Source organism: Ammodytes marinus (genome assembly GCF_949987685.1).
Source record: "Ammodytes marinus genome assembly, chromosome: 9".
Taxonomy (NCBI): Eukaryota; Metazoa; Chordata; class Actinopteri; order Uranoscopiformes; family Ammodytidae; genus Ammodytes; species Ammodytes marinus.
This window is the reverse complement of record NC_137213.1, coordinates 12,509,286-12,526,846: the sequence shown is the minus strand read 5'-3', so window position 1 is coordinate 12,526,846 and position 17,561 is coordinate 12,509,286. Positions and strand designations below refer to the sequence as shown.

General features: G+C 42.2%; 1 protein-coding gene across 1 annotated transcript in view; it reads right to left on the bottom strand.

Annotated features, from left to right (window-relative positions):
• The window catches only part of LOC307255240 (band 4.1-like protein 3), a 43,141-nt gene that overhangs the window by 3,104 nt on the left and 22,476 nt on the right, over nucleotides 1–17,561 (bottom strand). Inside the window, exons 9-24 of the mRNA XM_080033892.1 lie at nucleotides 15,413–15,565; nucleotides 14,456–14,553; nucleotides 13,763–13,938; nucleotides 12,993–13,195; nucleotides 11,966–12,565; nucleotides 9,794–9,847; nucleotides 8,941–8,976; nucleotides 7,459–7,644; nucleotides 6,721–6,774; nucleotides 5,344–6,081; nucleotides 4,459–4,491; nucleotides 4,161–4,244; nucleotides 2,481–2,564; nucleotides 1,422–1,520; nucleotides 715–795; nucleotides 222–338 (exon numbers count right to left, since the gene is read on the bottom strand). Coding sequence (XP_079890018.1) covers nucleotides 228–338; nucleotides 715–795; nucleotides 1,422–1,520; nucleotides 2,481–2,564; nucleotides 4,161–4,244; nucleotides 4,459–4,491; nucleotides 5,344–6,081; nucleotides 6,721–6,774; nucleotides 7,459–7,644; nucleotides 8,941–8,976; nucleotides 9,794–9,847; nucleotides 11,966–12,565; nucleotides 12,993–13,195; nucleotides 13,763–13,938; nucleotides 14,456–14,553; nucleotides 15,413–15,565 — 2,790 coding nt within the window. The 3' untranslated portion in view covers nucleotides 222–227. The remainder of the gene's footprint in view (nucleotides 1–221; nucleotides 339–714; nucleotides 796–1,421; nucleotides 1,521–2,480; nucleotides 2,565–4,160; nucleotides 4,245–4,458; nucleotides 4,492–5,343; nucleotides 6,082–6,720; nucleotides 6,775–7,458; nucleotides 7,645–8,940; nucleotides 8,977–9,793; nucleotides 9,848–11,965; nucleotides 12,566–12,992; nucleotides 13,196–13,762; nucleotides 13,939–14,455; nucleotides 14,554–15,412; nucleotides 15,566–17,561) is intronic.

Sequence of the window (17,561 nt, the reverse complement as noted above, 5' to 3'; positions counted from 1 at the left end):
ACAACAGCACGATGCATTAGCTGTAAATGCTACAGAAGCAGAGCTGTCTGTACCAGTGAGAAGAGGTGCTGATGGGAAAGCAGCATGCCCAAGAATGAAGACCAGCTTGTGCGAAAAAAAAAAGAAGAAAAAAAAAAGCCTAGTTTGACAAGATCAAAACCAGACCATACCAGACTAAAACGACCAGATCCGGGACTAGGACTGGGACCTCATTGTCTTACCTGGGGTCAGTCCTCCCCCTCCTCTGGCGTGATCTCTGTCTCTTTATGTACCACTACTTTGGTCACTGACATGTCAGGATGTTGTTCTTTAGCCTCCTTTATGGCCTGAGCCAGAGCCTATATACGGGAGTGCAATGCCGGGACGGACCACCAGGGGGAGACAGAAAAACGGGGAAGGAAGGAGCAGGGAGGGAGCGGAGATGTCGGATTGTAAATTAATATGCCAACACGGAAGCCACTTTGAGTTACATACGTCATACTTGTAGTGTTTGTTAAAGTCACATCACGAGTTTATAACGTGTCGTTCAAAATGTCACATGCTAAGTCACTCTATAGCACAAGGCTGTACAAAGCTCACACAGTAAAAGTTACGCTCCTGAGGGCTCACTAGCATTTTACTTTGTCAGTGTCATAACTCAAATCCAATTATTGACTTCACAAGCAAAGAAAAATAATAAGGTTAGCGGGGGATTAATGAGAAACGTAGTGAGACCTCGTCATGGTCGATGTCTGAGTCTCCTGTGATGACAATTCTCTTCTCAATTCTCGTCTCTGAGATTCCGCCTTTCACCGTCTGACAGAGAATAGGAGATAGGACTTAAATCATTTGCACACACAAAAACATGCGGCAACAGGGACACATCATTTCTTATCATTCTAAATCTTTAGCCACGGGAAAATGAAAGGAAGGTGGTGTGAATATAAACGTGAAAATTAAATTGAAGTGTATTGTTGAAACAGTTTCACCATCAAAGATATTGTAAAACATTAAATAAGTAATTTATTACAGTTATTTATTACCTGTAGTAAGAAATAATGGCTTGCTCCAGCCCTAATAAATATAACTACTGTAACTAAATGTCGCATACTGAAGCTGCATATTCGATTTAAAATCATCACATTACATCATTTTAGGTTTCTATAGAAGGTATATAGAAAATAAAAACCCATATAAATGGATGTCAGAGAGGGCGCGGATGGGGATGGATGTTTTCCTTTCCCCGGGCCAGGTGTGTAATGAGGCATGTCTATATATTAAACCAGAGATTCATACGCCTCCCTACCTCCACTCTCCACCTAATTTTTACATTTTCAATTTTGCAGTGAAGAAAAGGCTATGACAGACAAAGGCTCAGGCTGCAGTGGTGTTTGAGGATTAAAGAGTTACGAGAGCAGAAGGGACAATAGCTGCGCGCTGACCTTTGTGATGTGTGTGGTTGTGGTGGTGCTGGTGGTTTCCGAGGTGATGGTCTGAGCGCTCATCAACACCCCGGGGTCGACGTCACCGTTAGTGTCCACCTGTTGAAAAAGCACAACACTCCGATTTAAAGGGACATTTCAAGATGTGTAAAGTAAAACTACCCACTGTAAGAGAATTATTGCTGGAATTCAGGACTGATTGGTGGAAGCCTTTATGTATTTTTGGGGCTGTTCCTCTGAAGAATTAAAAAAAGTTAAACATGCTTTCTGCTGTTTAGCTGTATGAATGTACCTGCCGTTTAAACTTTGAAGGTGCAGTGTGTAATAAAAGGTGTATGTTGGCTGTAACCTAGTGTCAAAGTTCTAGATTGCAGTGCTCCGTCTCAACCCCTCCTATTTGGGGAATTTACAGAAGCTACAAGGACACTAAGCTAGTTACTAGAGATTGCATCATCTACCACTGCCTTTCCACAATATCGAGTGGTGTATTTAGTTATTTATTCTATGGAACATCTTATTCATCTTCCAAAAAGGTGCAGACAGCAGACAGCTACTATAAATACAAACACATATGGCAGTTCAGTTTGTCTATTACTGTAGAAACATTGCCATGTAACATGGCGGCCTTTGTGGAAATATAGAATTCTAATTTTAAAAAGGTAATGAAAGAAACAATTTATTTTCAAGCTATTATAAACAAATTAAAACTTACTCATGAATATTGCTATCAAGTCTATTCCGAAAACCCCAATTCCCTTTACACACTACACCTTTAATACAGCTCTTAAAAGCTCTAAAACCCAGTGTACACAGCCCACTCAGCATGAAACGGAAGACAGTCAAAGTTAGACACACAGAGGAGCATTTAGCAGGATTATTCTCCTTGGAGGCAGTGGAGAGCAAAACGGCACTAAAAGGAGAGTAAATATTAGACTCTGCCATGTGAACTTAAAGTGTTATAGCATGCTGGTGTTCTGAACACTACAAAGAAACAGTAAAAGCAGGTTTTGAGAGATGTAAAATTGAGATAATATCAACATTTGTTCCCATATAGCCTACCTCAGCAGACTCATAGGTGATAGTTTTTGTCTCTGTGTGGACCACAGGCATCTCTTTGGTTCCCACATCTCCCGCATCAATACTCTAATGGACAAAAAGGCAGAATTGAAACATGTAAATGCATGCAGGAGGAGTACAGCACAGCAGTAACAAAACCATCTGTGCTCTAGTTAAAAATTTCAGAAACAAATATCTGTAGGTGTTTGCGGATGGCAGAATGCTTTGTTCTTAAAATAGATCAGCGCTTGTTTACATAAAAATCAAAGTGACACCAATAAATGACGCATGCTAATAAACTAGGCCAAAGGCTCTCATTGTAGAGCCTAAATCTCTTAGCGAGCATGCAGTCATGCATTAGCGTCCCTGATCCGAGGGAAGGAGAGGATACTGGAGAATGTAAATCACAGGTGTTTGGATCAAGTGTGTGCACCACATCATATTAAAAAAAGGTCCCCAGAATCTGCTCAGCGACAAACTGTGAAGTTAGCAAGTTGAGCAGAAATTCCATGCTTTGGGTGGAGGTTTTTGCCCGTTGATTATTAGTGGGCGGATTGTGTTGGCAGCAGGAGGGGGAGGGTGGAGGTGAGGTTACAGGGCCACTGGAGCTTTTCACTGGGTTACCTCCGACTGAGACACGACTGGAGGTGGATGGGTGAGGGCCGCGTCCGAGGGAAGGGCTTCAGTCGAGGTCACTTCTTGTGGGCTGGACTCCTGTTCTTGTTCCTCCATTTCAACTCTTTCCAACACTTCACATTGGACCATTTCATCTTCTTTCTCTTCTTCTGATGCCATAACATCTTCGGTCGCTGCCGAAGGCTTTTCGTCAACGTAGTTTTCTACCAGTTTCAAATTCAGCTCTTCACCATTCTCTTCATCCGATTCTGCCTTCTCTCCTTCTACCTCTTCCTCCTCATCCTCTGAGCTGTCCATCTTTGCGTGGTATTTCTCTTTTTCAAATGGTGTCGGGACGTTGGGAAAGGTCTTGTTTGGTCCTTGATCCTTGGTTGGTGAACACTCATCCATCTCTTCATCCACTTCCTCAATACCCTCTTCTAACTCTTTGGGGATCTCTTGCTCCTTAAAATACTGCACTTCGTCTGAAAACTGGACTCTCCTTCCATCTACATCTGTGTACTCTCTCTTTCCTAGATTTTCAAACTCAGAAAATTCCTCTTCCAAAGCATAACTGTCTTCAGGTTCCCCACCATTGTGTGCCTCAAGTGTTGAAGGCAGCTCTTCTCTCATTAGAGGATCTCCGATTCGCGCAGGAGAAACAGTAAATCTGAAACCATCTTCTTTTGTTGTCAACTCCTCCTCCTCCACTCCTGCATCCTCTCCCTCCTCGTCTATCACTTCCTTACTTTCATATTCCACCTCTACGGTTAGCACTGCCAAATCTGTTGTAGAGCTACTTTCAGATAAGCTCTCGTCTGACCCTACATCTGTTGCTATGGACGGTTTCTCGGCTACCAGCTCTACAGATAGACACTGCTCAAGTTGCTCTGAAGATGGTGCTATGCCAGAGATACCACATTGTTCACCATTGCCACTAACACCTTCCACTACACCGTCTATCTCGCCCTCTGTAGGCTCGGATATCAATGTTAGGACTGTGAGCTCCGCTGTAGTGTGACTGTGCACCGGCTGGGCCTGTGCAGCCTCTGCGGTCTGGGTATTCACCGTTGGCCCTGTGGACTCGGCCGGCGCTGGTGCTGCCTCCGTCTCTGTGGCAACCGCAGCCTCCTCCTCCGATTGAGCCGACGTCTGTGAATAATAATTGTGTCATTATTAGATTGTGGGGTTTTTTTCTGCTCCAAGAAAATCCAATCAATACAAGGCAGTTACGCGTCACACCCGAGAGTCATGGTGGTTAAATATTTTCATACTTTCACTCTTGCTGGAATTTCATATAATGGGTGCATAATAGGCACAAATACAATGATGGTTTCAGTTACACAAAACCATTGCATGTGGTCACCTTTAGAGAGGAGGAAACCCATCCCAGGGTGGACTGATGGGACAGAGGGATGGACGGACAGGAGAAAAGACAGAAAGGAAAAGAGACGACAGTCATATGAGACAGTAAACACCAGCCAGAGAAAAAGGGAAAGAGGGTGGATAACTTAAAGTTTGAAAAGTAAATATTGTATGGTTTTTTATGGGATAACACTTAGTAGCGAAATAAATATGCAAAACTTTTTGCCAAGTTGAACAAATCTTAATACGGTTTTGGAATCGCCTCAAATTTTCACTAATCTGCTTGAAAAACCTTTCCTCAAGAACAGTGAGAGGTTTTTCTTTAAATATCTCTTTAGGTAAACCCATACAATTGCTTGACTGACTCGTTATGCAAGCAGAGGGGGATTTTGGAGGGGTGATGAGGTGGGGAAAGCTGCAGCGGTGGCACGAAGCCAGGGCTATGAAATCACCTCTTTCAGGGTACTGATATCCGAGCTGAAAGAAGGAGATGGTGCAGCAGAGCAAAACGGTAGAAAAAACAAAAACAAACAAACAAGAGCCAGCCGGAGCCCCTCCCATCTACCCCCTTATTTCTTTCCTTCATCAGCTGTAGGAGCCAGCTGCTAAAGCAAGGTGAGCTGTTGAAGCTGTCAACAAACTCACAAAACAAAACTCAAACATTTGTATCAGAAAAGAAGCAGCGGGCTTGATATAGCAACAGAAAAACTGGCAGTTTGGTGTTAGGGGACCGTTAGCCATGCACAGCACTCGGTTACTCTGTTGTTAGACTGGTTTGGCTGCTGCTGGAGGAGAGGTAATGGGAATAGCCTGGGGGTTTGGTGGTGGATATATGGAGGGTGGCAGCCAAAATCCAGTTGTTGCTTTATTAGTATTCATACAGTACCACTGCTAAGGTTGTAGTTGTAGATTCAGGAACTGTGATATGAGTCGGGCTTGACTTTGACTCCTCTTGGACCTCCTCTTCGAAGGTGAAGAATTCTGCATTCTCCTGCACATCCTCACAAGTCTTCATCTCTTGCACTTCCTTTGTCGACACACTGACGACCTCTGAAGCATGGGTCGTCACCTCCTCAGAAATCCACGATGCCATGGCCTTTTTAGGAGAGTCAATACCTTTAATCTGAGTTAGGTCGTCGGTTTTTATCTCAATCTTCAAACTGGGAGTCTTGACTAGTGTGGTTTTGGCATCCGTAACGACAGAAGTGTCTTCTTTGATAGTTTCTTTCTCTTTAGAGGCGGGCTGTATGCCATTCACCTCCGCTGTGGTGTCTCCAAGGACAACAGGCTCCTCTCTTTCACCCGAATCACTCGTCTCTTTGCCCTCTGTGTCGTCTTTATCGTCCGGGTCCTTTAAGATAATGAGTGTCCCCTTCTTGTCGCTGATGGCCTGGGACACCTCCTGTCTGACGGCCCCGGGGCTGACCTTCCCCAGCGAGCGCTCAGACACTTCGTCCTGTGAGTCTGGACTCTTCTCCTCCTCCACCTCCCGCAGGGTCCCGTCCATGAAGACGTCGTCGTCCATAGTGGTGGACAGGCTGATCCCGTGCGGCCCAGAGGAGGTGCCCGCATCCGTTACCATACTATCCGCCACGTATTTCACCAGATACCCTGCTACTGCCGCCTGGGGAGACACTTGGCTTATTGGGAATGGATTTTTTTATTTTAAAGTTGACAAGAGGGCATCACACAGCCAAGTGGGTAAGAACAAGCTAAACATTTTGTTTTATTAGACTGACACATACACAGTCTGAGCCCCATGAGTAACTGGACAAAGATGCAATGCATAGATAGATGTTGTTTTTAACTTTCTCTGCAAAATTGTTGTACATTATTTTCAAACTATGAAACAATTTCTCCAGTACAGTTCTTTTAATAGATTGTCCTTGCCTTATTGTTTTACTTTTGTTGTGTATGCATTTCTCCCTAAATTAATTTCCTATTTTGAATAATAGAATTAAATACAATCCTCTTTGATTTGTATCAGATATTTAAAAGTATAGAATCATATTCAAAAGGTGTTACTTATTTGGCAACAAGGGACAATTGAAGCTTAAATTCCATATCAGAAGAGGCAAGAAAAAGGGCAGATAAAGAGAATAAAGTGGAGCAAGTGTAAATGAAGTAGGAAGAGCCTAAATACCAAACACTACGCCAGTGTCCAGGTAAGTGTGGAGCTATGTAGAAACAAAGGGCCAAACACGACACCACACTCACAAAATGCAAGTTTTTACACGTGAAAAACTAAGTGGAAGTAATTTACCTCAGTGGCTTTAGGTTCCACCTCCTCTTTCGTCTCAGGCTGCTGGTCTTCAGTCTAAAAAAGAAAAAAAAGGAAAAAATTACAAATTAACAAAGACACAAGAACAGACACGTCTAGTGTGACAAGTTCAAATGGACATGACCCAGTTCCCACAGCTTTTCCAGGAAATCAGCTTATTTGTCATTTCAGTCAGTTGGGCATGTTGGATTTCAGCATTAGTCTTCAGAGACCTCAATTAGTGCCGCTCATTTGTCCTGTGTGAGTTCAGATTATGCTATACAACACAACACAAGTGAAGAAGAAGATAATACTCCTAACTCAATCAGTACTGTCAGAGAGCACAACAATCATGTTTCTGGTTAATGACCATCCATTACAGAGAGAAATTAATATGTTAATAAGTTGCTGATGATATAGTAACGACAAAGTGGTGGTGGCAAATACAGTTATTTCCATACTAACTCAATGACTTTGCAGATTAATGTGCTTCATCAAGGTGCGAATGTTCCCTTTAATAGGCAGTAGAGCTATATTTGGAATATATGGAATGACTCATTCTGATGAAGGAAATATGCCTATGGCCCCAATATAAATATAGAATTGACTATGACTTCACTATGATTCATAACGCAAACACTGGAGATTTGACATCTTTGTTTATGCACACGTATCCCCTTTGATGTCATGCTTCACACACACACATGCCGTCACTCAGTCTTGCGGTGGACTGCGGCTTACATCCTGAAACTCCAGCGGTTCGATCATGGGCGCTTCGTCTCCTCTGGGTGAGCGTGCGGGGGACGAGGAGAGCCTCTTCTCCCACTCCGTCAGGCCCGGAGAGCTTTCCCCCGTCTCCAGGAAGGAGCGCTTCAGTTCGCTGATGTTGGTCTGGTGCTTGACCATCTCCGCCGGAGTCGTGGCATCCTGCAGTGATCGGTCAACCATGACACAAGGAGATGAGGTCGGGAGCAGCGCGGATGGAAATGGATACGACGGCCATGCTTTATGTACGCAACGATAGCTTGCAAATCCAATGAATTACCAAGACACGCATAAAATGCAGGTCTATTAAAAAAAGGGTCAACCAATACAGACCTAAATATATACTGCATTAGATGCTTCATTCTTTGTATTTATTGCTCACAGACCTGTTTAGGTGGCTCTGCAGGCTACCTGTGCAACAGCTCGCACACACACAGCAACACAAAAAGTCCAACCACATGGCAGCTTACTAAGTAGTAGTTTGCACTTAAATGCTAAGGAAGCATTTAGGACCAGCTTAATTGAATTGAATGAAAATAAATGATGATTTCATGCACAGATTCACAGATTTAGTTTCACAGGTTTGGTTAAGCACAACACTCCCATATCTCGTTAGAAGTCAAGACGTCTACAAACACAAACTTTATTTCTCGCAAAAAATTAATTGGGATGCTCACAGCAGGAAATCTGTTAACTTCAACTCAAACAGGATCTCCAGAAAACCAGTCCCCAACACTGGCTGAGCTATTGGTTGGATAGATGTATATGTTATCAGTTGGGATTCTTCATACCAAAAAAGGCACCTGCATGCATATTTCAGTCATGCATTTTTGTTTTACCAACCTCTAGCATCAGATTACTATGCCTGATAAAAACGGTTTCCCCTTTTACTCGTCTTATGAAACTATACTGCAAAGACAAGAAAAGGGGGAGAGAATTTGTAGTTAAAAGTGCTGCGTCATGATAAATTTAGACTCTTGTATGGAGAAATTGGGAGCTTTGTCTTCTACGATATGGCTGTAAATGACATGATGGTATTAGTCGACTTGCACAGAAGTCACAATAAAAGATGAAAAAGAAAAGAAAAAAAGTGGAATCTGACTTGTTTTGAGTGCAACAATAAGGAAGGAAATAAATAAAAACATGACTACACCATTTACAAAACAAAAAAACGTCCCAGAAATAAGCTGGAACGTTTTAGAAGCAGAAGCAGCTTTGTGGCAGCAGTCAGAAGTGAATTCAGGCAAAGAGTGAAGGGTCAGTCTGGCGTGTATGGTGTGATAGCGAGCGTGTCAACAGAAGCAGGAGCAGGCAAGCCGTGGTGAAGAGAGAAACAGCACAAGAGTGACTGAAGATGGCGGATGTGTAAAGGGCTCAGTGCATCTGGTGGCGGTGCTGGTGTGGCGATGCACTGAGCAGGCTCACGAAGCGAGCCCAGTCTACCTGAGCCAAGTCTACCTGTGTGGGAACCTCAGAGTCCTCATCTGCTTCCGACTGACGGAGAGTGAAAAGGAGGAGAGGACAGAGAGAGAGTGAGATGAGGAGGAAAAAGGTTGTTAAAGAGACACAGAGAAATCAGGTGAAAGGGAAAGAAAGTGAGTAACAAGGAGCGGCGAGCAGAGATACAAGAGGAAGTAAAGGATGGTGGTTGAACTGAAAAATAATATTGAAAGAGAAACTGTGCATTCGCTAAACCCAACCGTGGCCTCAGCAGGGCGTGGCAAGGTTTAGCAAATGGTCTATAGAGAGCAACCGAAGTGGCAGCAGAACTTGCGGGTCCAGAAAAAAAGACAGATTGTAAATTCACTAATGACTGAAAATAAAGCCTTTGAACAGAGAACAAAATTATTCTCTATAAAATATTGATTGTTTAACTTTGAATGTTCAATGTCTTATTAAAAGAGTTTTCGTGGTGTGCCGATTTGTCTTATGGACAGTACACCACAGGGATATTTTTTTTCAGAAAGACTAATAAAAGAAGTGCTTGCTGGGAGATGGGACAGAGGCCATCCCAGAGGAGATGTCATGACTTCGGCTCTCTATTAAAATGAAAAGGTTTAAATAAAATGAAAATACAGAATAATAAAATCTATACATGTTATACATCATAAGCGTTTTTACAATATATAAAAAAGGAAAACAACTAAATGGGCATAAGAAGATATAACGCATGCGTCATGTGCAGAAATTCTCTTACATGTTTTAATGGGCGTCTCACCCATTAAATGATTCAGCGTCACTTTATTTCTCTGCTCCGTCAATACTTATTTCATGCCTTTAAATATGAGACACCTTTCCTTGATGTACAAACCTCTGTGGCGGTCATGTCTCCATCATAGGCAAAGTCAGTTTGTTCGCTGTCAGTCTGCGTTCACAAACAGACCAAAAGCGTTCCGAGTGGCAAGCAAGAAGACAACAAGAACCCAACTTGTAAACCGTTGAAAATGCACTTAACATCAACAGAGATTCTTCATAACCATTAATGGATCGTATGGAAATGCACTGATTGTTTTTGTAAAGGTACACACTATCAGACAACACTACAGAGAAGAAGAAAAAAAAAAAAAAAAAAAAAAAAAGCAAAGGAAAACACATAAGCAAGCAAAACAGACTCAGAGGAAGTGTAAACCTTCGGTCGGTCACTTTGACATTTAAGTAATATAGAATTTGCCGTCGGTTTGGACAGGGCTAAATCCTGGAATATATTATTTAAAGTCATTACTAGTAGGTTAAGTGTTCGCCGTGTTTTTACTGGTCAACACTGGATGGTAAAATTTGATTTGAGGATTTTGTAACCTGACTTTCAGGCCCTCCCCCCCTCTTCTCCATGCATGTTGAAAGGGGTGAACTGAATGCATTTTCACTTTCACAGTCTCTCTGTATTACCACATGCATTACTTGACACTACATTTATTATTTGTGATTCAAAAGGAATTCAGAAGTTAAGTTTAAATTATCCATTTTAATTTGTGCTGCTTTGCTCGACTCAGATAGCGATACAGAAAGACTGAGTGCATAGATAAATATGGAAGTGTTCCCATGCAGCTGGTGTTGATATATTGTTAATCCATGAATGTGGATGATAACACTGAGATGGGTTAGGCACAAAGCTATGTTATTAAATATGAGGTTTGGTGAAGGATAAAGTGACTTAATGGAGATATGTGGCTTCTTCTAATCATCATCATCTCTAATAAAGATGCTCAGTCAAACATTTAGATGCAGCATGACAGTGATATTGTTTGATAGTAGTTTGTCGGTGATGCTGCATAAAGCTTGTGCAAAGTGGAAGAAAATGTCTTGAAAAGTAGTAAGTTTGAGTAAAAAGTCCCCAAACTGTCAGTGTATCTTTTGGTAACTCGACTGTCCCTTTCACAAAAGCATATTGAAAAACAAAAAATGAATGGTTATTTGATTTTCGTTTTGAAATGCAAACATTTCTATTCTAGATACTTTTTCTTTATCAGTCAAAAAGGGATGAACTAAACTCTAAATGTGGGTTGATTTTAATTGTCTATTTATAATATAAAATGCGGACATGTCCTTTTTTCTCCCTATCCTACACAGCACCATCTTCATACTCACTCTTACTTCATAATGGCAACTTTGTCGCAGAATATGAAAAAAACACTGTTAGTTACTCATTTGTTTTCTAGTGATTTCATTTTTTGTTTTTATGAATAGAAATTTAAAAATTCAACCAAGTTTAGTTCATCACTTTTTGATCCCTATAAAGACATTGTTTTTAAATGTTTGTATTTCAAAACAATAATCAAATAACCACTATTTTTTTGTTCTATAAATATCCTTTTGTGAAAGAAAAATCGGATGACCAAAAGATACACTTTCCCCAAATTGTGCTCCATATTTGTGTCTAACCCTCTCATTAAAGTGGAGTGAATACAATCCGATCAAACATGAGATGGTGACTTGCAGGTTCATCTCAGTGCACTTGCGATGGCGATGAGGATGCAGTCTACGGGATGAGAGTGACCGGTGCAGAGATGAGGTTCTGAAAGTAGGAGAACTGACAGACACTGGGACAGACACAGTCTCCAGGTCGGCTCTGGACTGGTGAAACAGCAGAGCAAGATATACAGGATCAGGGAGGTGAAAGGTGGAGTAAGTTATTCTGGAGAATGCTTCTTGACAAAATATTCACAATCCGCTTCCTGTCTGTACTGTGTGTGCGATGAAAAAAATAAATCAAGTTTTTAATACACAGCCTAGGCCCAGTAAATGGGCATGGGACACAGAGGGCTCCCTTTATTTACAGTCCCGTTTAGATAATAGGCTGTGTATTAACACCAGATTTATTTTCAGTGCACAGACAGTACAGACAGGTAATGGATCATGATGAGATATTCCCTGATTTTGACAAAACGGAATTTTGTCAACAAGCATTCTCCAGAATCACTGACTCCACCTTTAACCGTCGTATTTGGACCGTCACTCTAAGACTTGGGCGTTAACGCACACACACCTCCTCCTCCTCCTCTTCCTCTGAACTGTCATGGTCATGGTAGCCCTGGGCTATGCAGGCCGTCAGCGAGGCCGCCTTGGGCTCCAGGTAGCAGAGACACAGCGCCAGGGGGAAGGAGAGGGTGAGGGCGTACGGGACGGAGAAGGAGGTGGAGAGCAAGAAGAAGAAGATGAAGAGGAAACAGGGGATGAGTGACGGTGACTTAATGGGCAGGAAGTGATGCGCGCAGTCGGGGAGGAAGTGCATCTCCGACAGGTCGGGGAAGGAGATGTATCCGTCATCGTCGAGGAAGGAGGAAAGGTCTGGCAGGTGCAGGGAGAAGGAGAAGAGCGTGCCGCCGCGCCCCTTGCCCTGAAGCTCCAGACGCTGCTTACGGGCCGAGAGCAGCAGCACCTGCTCGTCCAATAGCGCCGCTTTGCGGTCGTCGAGGGCCTGTCGCCGGCGGCAACCGGCACTGCTCTTGGCCGGACTGACCGAGGAGCAGCGTTTACGCGCGGCGTTCTCCCTGCGCCGCCGACGCACTTTAGTGGATGAGACGGGAGAGGAGGGGAGAGAGAGCTCGGAGCGCAGCGGGTCAGTGGTGTATTCAGGAGGGGAGCACTGATATGATGGAGGCAACGAAAAGATGACGTGTGTGTGTAAATGTGTGAGGGGGGAGAGGGTGAGTACGCATGAGCACACACACAAACACACGAGTGTGGGGGTCAAAGGAAGGACAAGAAAAGAAAAGCTAATTAGTAAAGCGCACACAGGATGAGAAGCACTTTGGTCTAGTCTACTGCAGTGGGGTAAGGCTGAAAGAAACTGGGAAATTATCATCAGCCATTAAGAAGGCTATTAAGAAAGAAAAGGAAACAAAAATGTCAACAAAAGGACTCAAAAAGACAAGGTTGCAGAAGCTTTTCAGAAAATTCCTCCCATTTCTTTGACATATTTGTTTTTTCTAACTCCATTTGAACCACATCTAAAAACATTTTGAAGGCAGCAGAACGTTCCCTTCTCCACTGAAGACGCCAGACCTGTTTACCTTTGTGTCGTATTTGAGCGGTGTTGTGACAGCGGGCTCCGGCGTCTCTCCGGCCTCCACCTTAGCATCCTCCTGCTCTGCCTTCTCTTCCTCCGCCTTCTTCTCCGTCGTTACCGTAGTGATGATGTCTCCCTTGGCGATGACTTTGGCCCCGTCAGAGGCGCTGTCCTTCATCAGAGTCTCGTGGTTCTCCATAATGGGAGCTGGAGGACAGGGGCGAAAAATAAGACGGATGTGAACAACTGGAATCTGTGATGTTTCACAGACACAAATGGGCTGTTTTGAATTCCAGGGGAAACATTTGAGCAGTGAAACGAAGGGATTTGATTTGCTTCTAGAAAATTGTTGTTATAATATCCAGTGTGGCTTTGTCACAACACTGCAAAATAGTGCCAGACGTTTTAGCTGTGTTACAGAGACAAAGCAAAGTTTTTCCTATTTCAAAAGAAAAAGAAAAAAACTAACAAGTTTGAACTTTTAACAAAAGTTTCTGTGACAAAAACTAGAAGTAGCATCTTTTAGTGGGAAAGGGTTTTACCACAACTTAAGAAAATACATTTTAAACTATCTAAAATTAGGAATTGAATGGCATATCTAAAATTACAATCATCCTAAAATGACACAAAAGGAACGTCTAAAAATATATCCCCTAACAAAAGACGAAACAAAAACAGGATAAATAAAGTCACGTTCTTCTTGCTCGACAACATTTCAGCTTGGGCGATTGGCTTGTCACTGGCCATTAATCAAAACCCTGAACTGCTCCTTACCTCCGTCTAAACTGCGGGACATGTTGTAGCGTTTGCTGGTGGAGCGTTCAAACAGCGGCGCAGGTCTGATGATCTGAGAGCTGGCCCGGCGGGTCTGGGCCTGCGTTCTGCCGCTGTAGCGAAACTTGGACCCGAGACTCAGGAACTTCTTTGGGGGGGCCTCGGGGGACACCAGCCTGTCGCAAGTTACAAAACACTCACATTAATCAAACCGGAATAAAGCGCACGTTTCGGGCTACACACTGCGAAACATTAACAACTCCTACTCATTTGAAGGGTCTCTGGAGAGCCCTTAAGCTTGGTTTGCTACTGCAAAGAACCCAGGAGACCATTTCTATTGTGACACAAAGCAACTTGGCATGCTGTCCAAGGAGGCAACAACTAGTACTGAATACGGTTTATATATTTCACTTTAGAGAAATGTTTTAAGATGATTATCAGCAGTGTTACTGTAATCAATGAAAGACTTGAGAAAACAAAGCAGATAATAAAAAAGCATATCTTTGCCATCAAGGGGTCAGTCTTTGATTTATTACTTACTGCCACTGACCAGGATGTTACTTTGGAAGCAAGAAGACAATATAAAGGAATCTCAGATTTATCTCAGTTTATCTTTATTATTTTAATTAGTAACTTAGCAACAGTAGCTTCAAAATAACTTTTCTATCATTGTCAGAATCCTCTGGTTCTCACCTGAAGAAGGTATGGTGCTCGACACAGACTTTCCAGAGCCTTTTGGCAGCGCGATGATTCGGAAGCTTGAAACCAATTGTGCTTTCAAACTGCTCAAACTGCAACAGGGGAAAAAAACACTGGTCAAATTACAGAGACAAAAAGATAACTTTGACCCTGATTATTCCTTTATTTTCAATAATTTTCTATTAAAGTATGACAACATTCAACTAATTGTAAAAATGTGTAAATTCAGTATTGTATAAGTAGTTATCTCATTGTCCCATTGTTTTTGCCACAGCTGTCAATATTATTCATTTAATAATCTCTTGAATACATGTCCCGATCCAATATTTGTTTTCCTACTTAAGAACAGCTGTGCAGTGCCCACTTAGCAGAGCTGATCCAGTTTGCATAAAATATGCAGCAGCACAGTGTGCATCATAAAATATCAGTAAAGAGAGATATTTTAAGGCATGAAAAGGACAAGATGTTTTCATCTCCAGAAAGATCATAACAGAATGGTGGTGCAGTTTTAAAATGTTATAGAAGCAAAATTGGTATATGCTGTACCAGGAGCACAACTGGTAACACCAAAATATGAGAAAAGGCAGGCTTCTTTCATACTAGTAGAAATAAAAAGTACAAAATGTACATTTAGATGTTTATTTTACTAAACCTTGTCCGTTTGTGTATTTCCCCTATACAAGCATCTTCAACGGTCACTATCTCGACTTTTTTTTTTTTTTTTTCAATACTCTGAACCAAGAATCTCAACTTCTAAAGCAATTTACATCAATAAACTCTTCATAATCATTCTTAGCAGTAGTCAGAAGGTTATTACAGAAGGATTTGTTCATAGGTTGTTAAAAGTCTGATTAAGGATACATTTTGTTCTTAAACACATGAATAAAATGCATGATAAGTCTGACCCAGCACATCAGCTCTGGACATCCAAATAACTATTATTGATCTCACCTCGCCGGGTCGGATTTTGATGTAGAAGTTGTTCCTCTTGTATGAGATCTTGAGGATTTTTGGCCAAGCGAACCTGTTGATCCGCAACCTGTCTCTGTAGATGAGCAGGCCACTCGCACAAACTCCCAACATGATCTCCACGCCTTCAGAGTCCTGGGAACAACACAACAAGAAAAGTCACAATACAGCAAAACATAAAAACTATTTGTCTGACAAATCTCCTTCAAAATGTGTCACTTCTTTGGTAACACGGGATCACTCTGACAATCTCAAAAGGAAAAGCCACTGGAAACTAAATTGCTCAGTAGAGATACACTTGCCATTAACTCTACAGGATGTATCAGAGGTTAAGGAGACAGTGCACAGCAGGATAACGTAGATTTTAACATTGTAGAGTTTGTGGTAAGAACAGGGTAAAGCAGGCGGGTGGAGAGTGGAATCAGGCATGTGGTACTCTTATCGTCACTATGCAGGCTGTGGTGATGTGGAAACATACTACTATAGGTGTGTGGGGGCACTGATTGTCAAAAGCAACAGTGAAGTATTGGGAAATGGTGGATGAAACACAAAATGATGCTCTTCACTGCACCAAGCATGGAATGAGCAGGTGAAACCAATGACTGTTTTCAGAGGGGAAGCGATAGTCCAAGGCAGGAACAATCAGTCTTGAAGTAACAGTTGAAATGACAATGAAACCATGCATAAGTAGAAACCACACACACGCACACACGCAGGTAAGCATATGAGATGCAGCCGCTTACCTCTCCCTCAGCTTGAGCCAAGCATTCAGAGAGACTCCCTATCAACTTTGCATTTAATGAGAGAGGAGAGAAGACATATGTATTTTTCTTTTGTGTATCAAATCTGACTCACATTATCCAAACACCGGGCCAATGACGTCTGCTCAGTTTTCCTCATCTCTGTCATCTCCTGCATTCTGTACTAAATTTTGTGTTGGTAATATCCTCTCTGACGCTCACATCGGCGCCCATATTGACTTTCAAAGCGCTTTTGATAACGGATCCATATCAAGAAGACTGATGACTGTAATTTTCTGTTTTGATGACAGCCGTAAGCTCTTTCTCTACTGCCCGTGCTCTAATAACGCGTTTGATCCCATCTGGCCATTGGATTACAAACAGCGAGATAATCATTCAAATCAAGCTGGGCTCCAGACCGTCACCAACCCATCTATAACTACACCCTTCAGTTCCCATCAAACATAGAGGCAGCAGTGATACAATGTCAGTCAATCCGCGGGAAATACACAGCAGTAGCATGTTAAACTGTTGCGTTACCGTGGCAGCCGAGATGTTTCTAAAGCAGCGGTGTTGTGGTGGCAAGCGTTACTACAGAGTGCGTGAGTGGAATGTGTTACTAGCATCTTGCATAACACAATATTTAACATTTCATTTGCATATTCACAAATTCATCTAGGAGACACCCACCATCGCTGGAGTCATGATTTTGTTTTTCTAGTACACTGATTGTGTGCACATCTTCAAGGAATAGATTGACATCTTGGGGAATAATTATTCGTAATCATTTGATTGAGACGAGAAGAACGATGCCACTCTGATATGAAGCTACGGCCAGCAACTGGTAAGCTTAGCTTAGCATATAAGGACAGGAAATAAAGGGAAACAGCTTGTGTGGCCGTATCCAAAAAGGTAAGAAATCTAATAGCAATATCACTACATGTTATATCTTGTTTTTTTAGTCTGTGAGAATAGCATCAAAAGCAAGTGTAAAAGTTAGTCACAGTGAAAACAAGGATCGAGGAAGTGACTGCCCCCATACAAGAAACAGTCTGGCACGTAACATTCAGTAAGACCTGAATGTATCATATTTACATTTCGGTTTTGTATTGACTAAACCAACAATATATCTCATGTTTATTTTGAGCTTTAGAGATGCTGGCAGGAGGATTTTGTCGCCTTTGATGCTAATGAAAGCAAAACCACTTGTGACTGTAGCGTCATATTCAACAAACAGACATGGCAGGAGTATTGATCTTCCCATCTAACTTTCTACAAAGTACAGAATAGGATAAATCCCGTTTGAAAAGAAGTAGCAACTCTGGTTTAAAAATGTAAGATTTGGTATAGAAAAACTAGTAGAAACTCTACAGCTGTGATGAGCAGTCTCC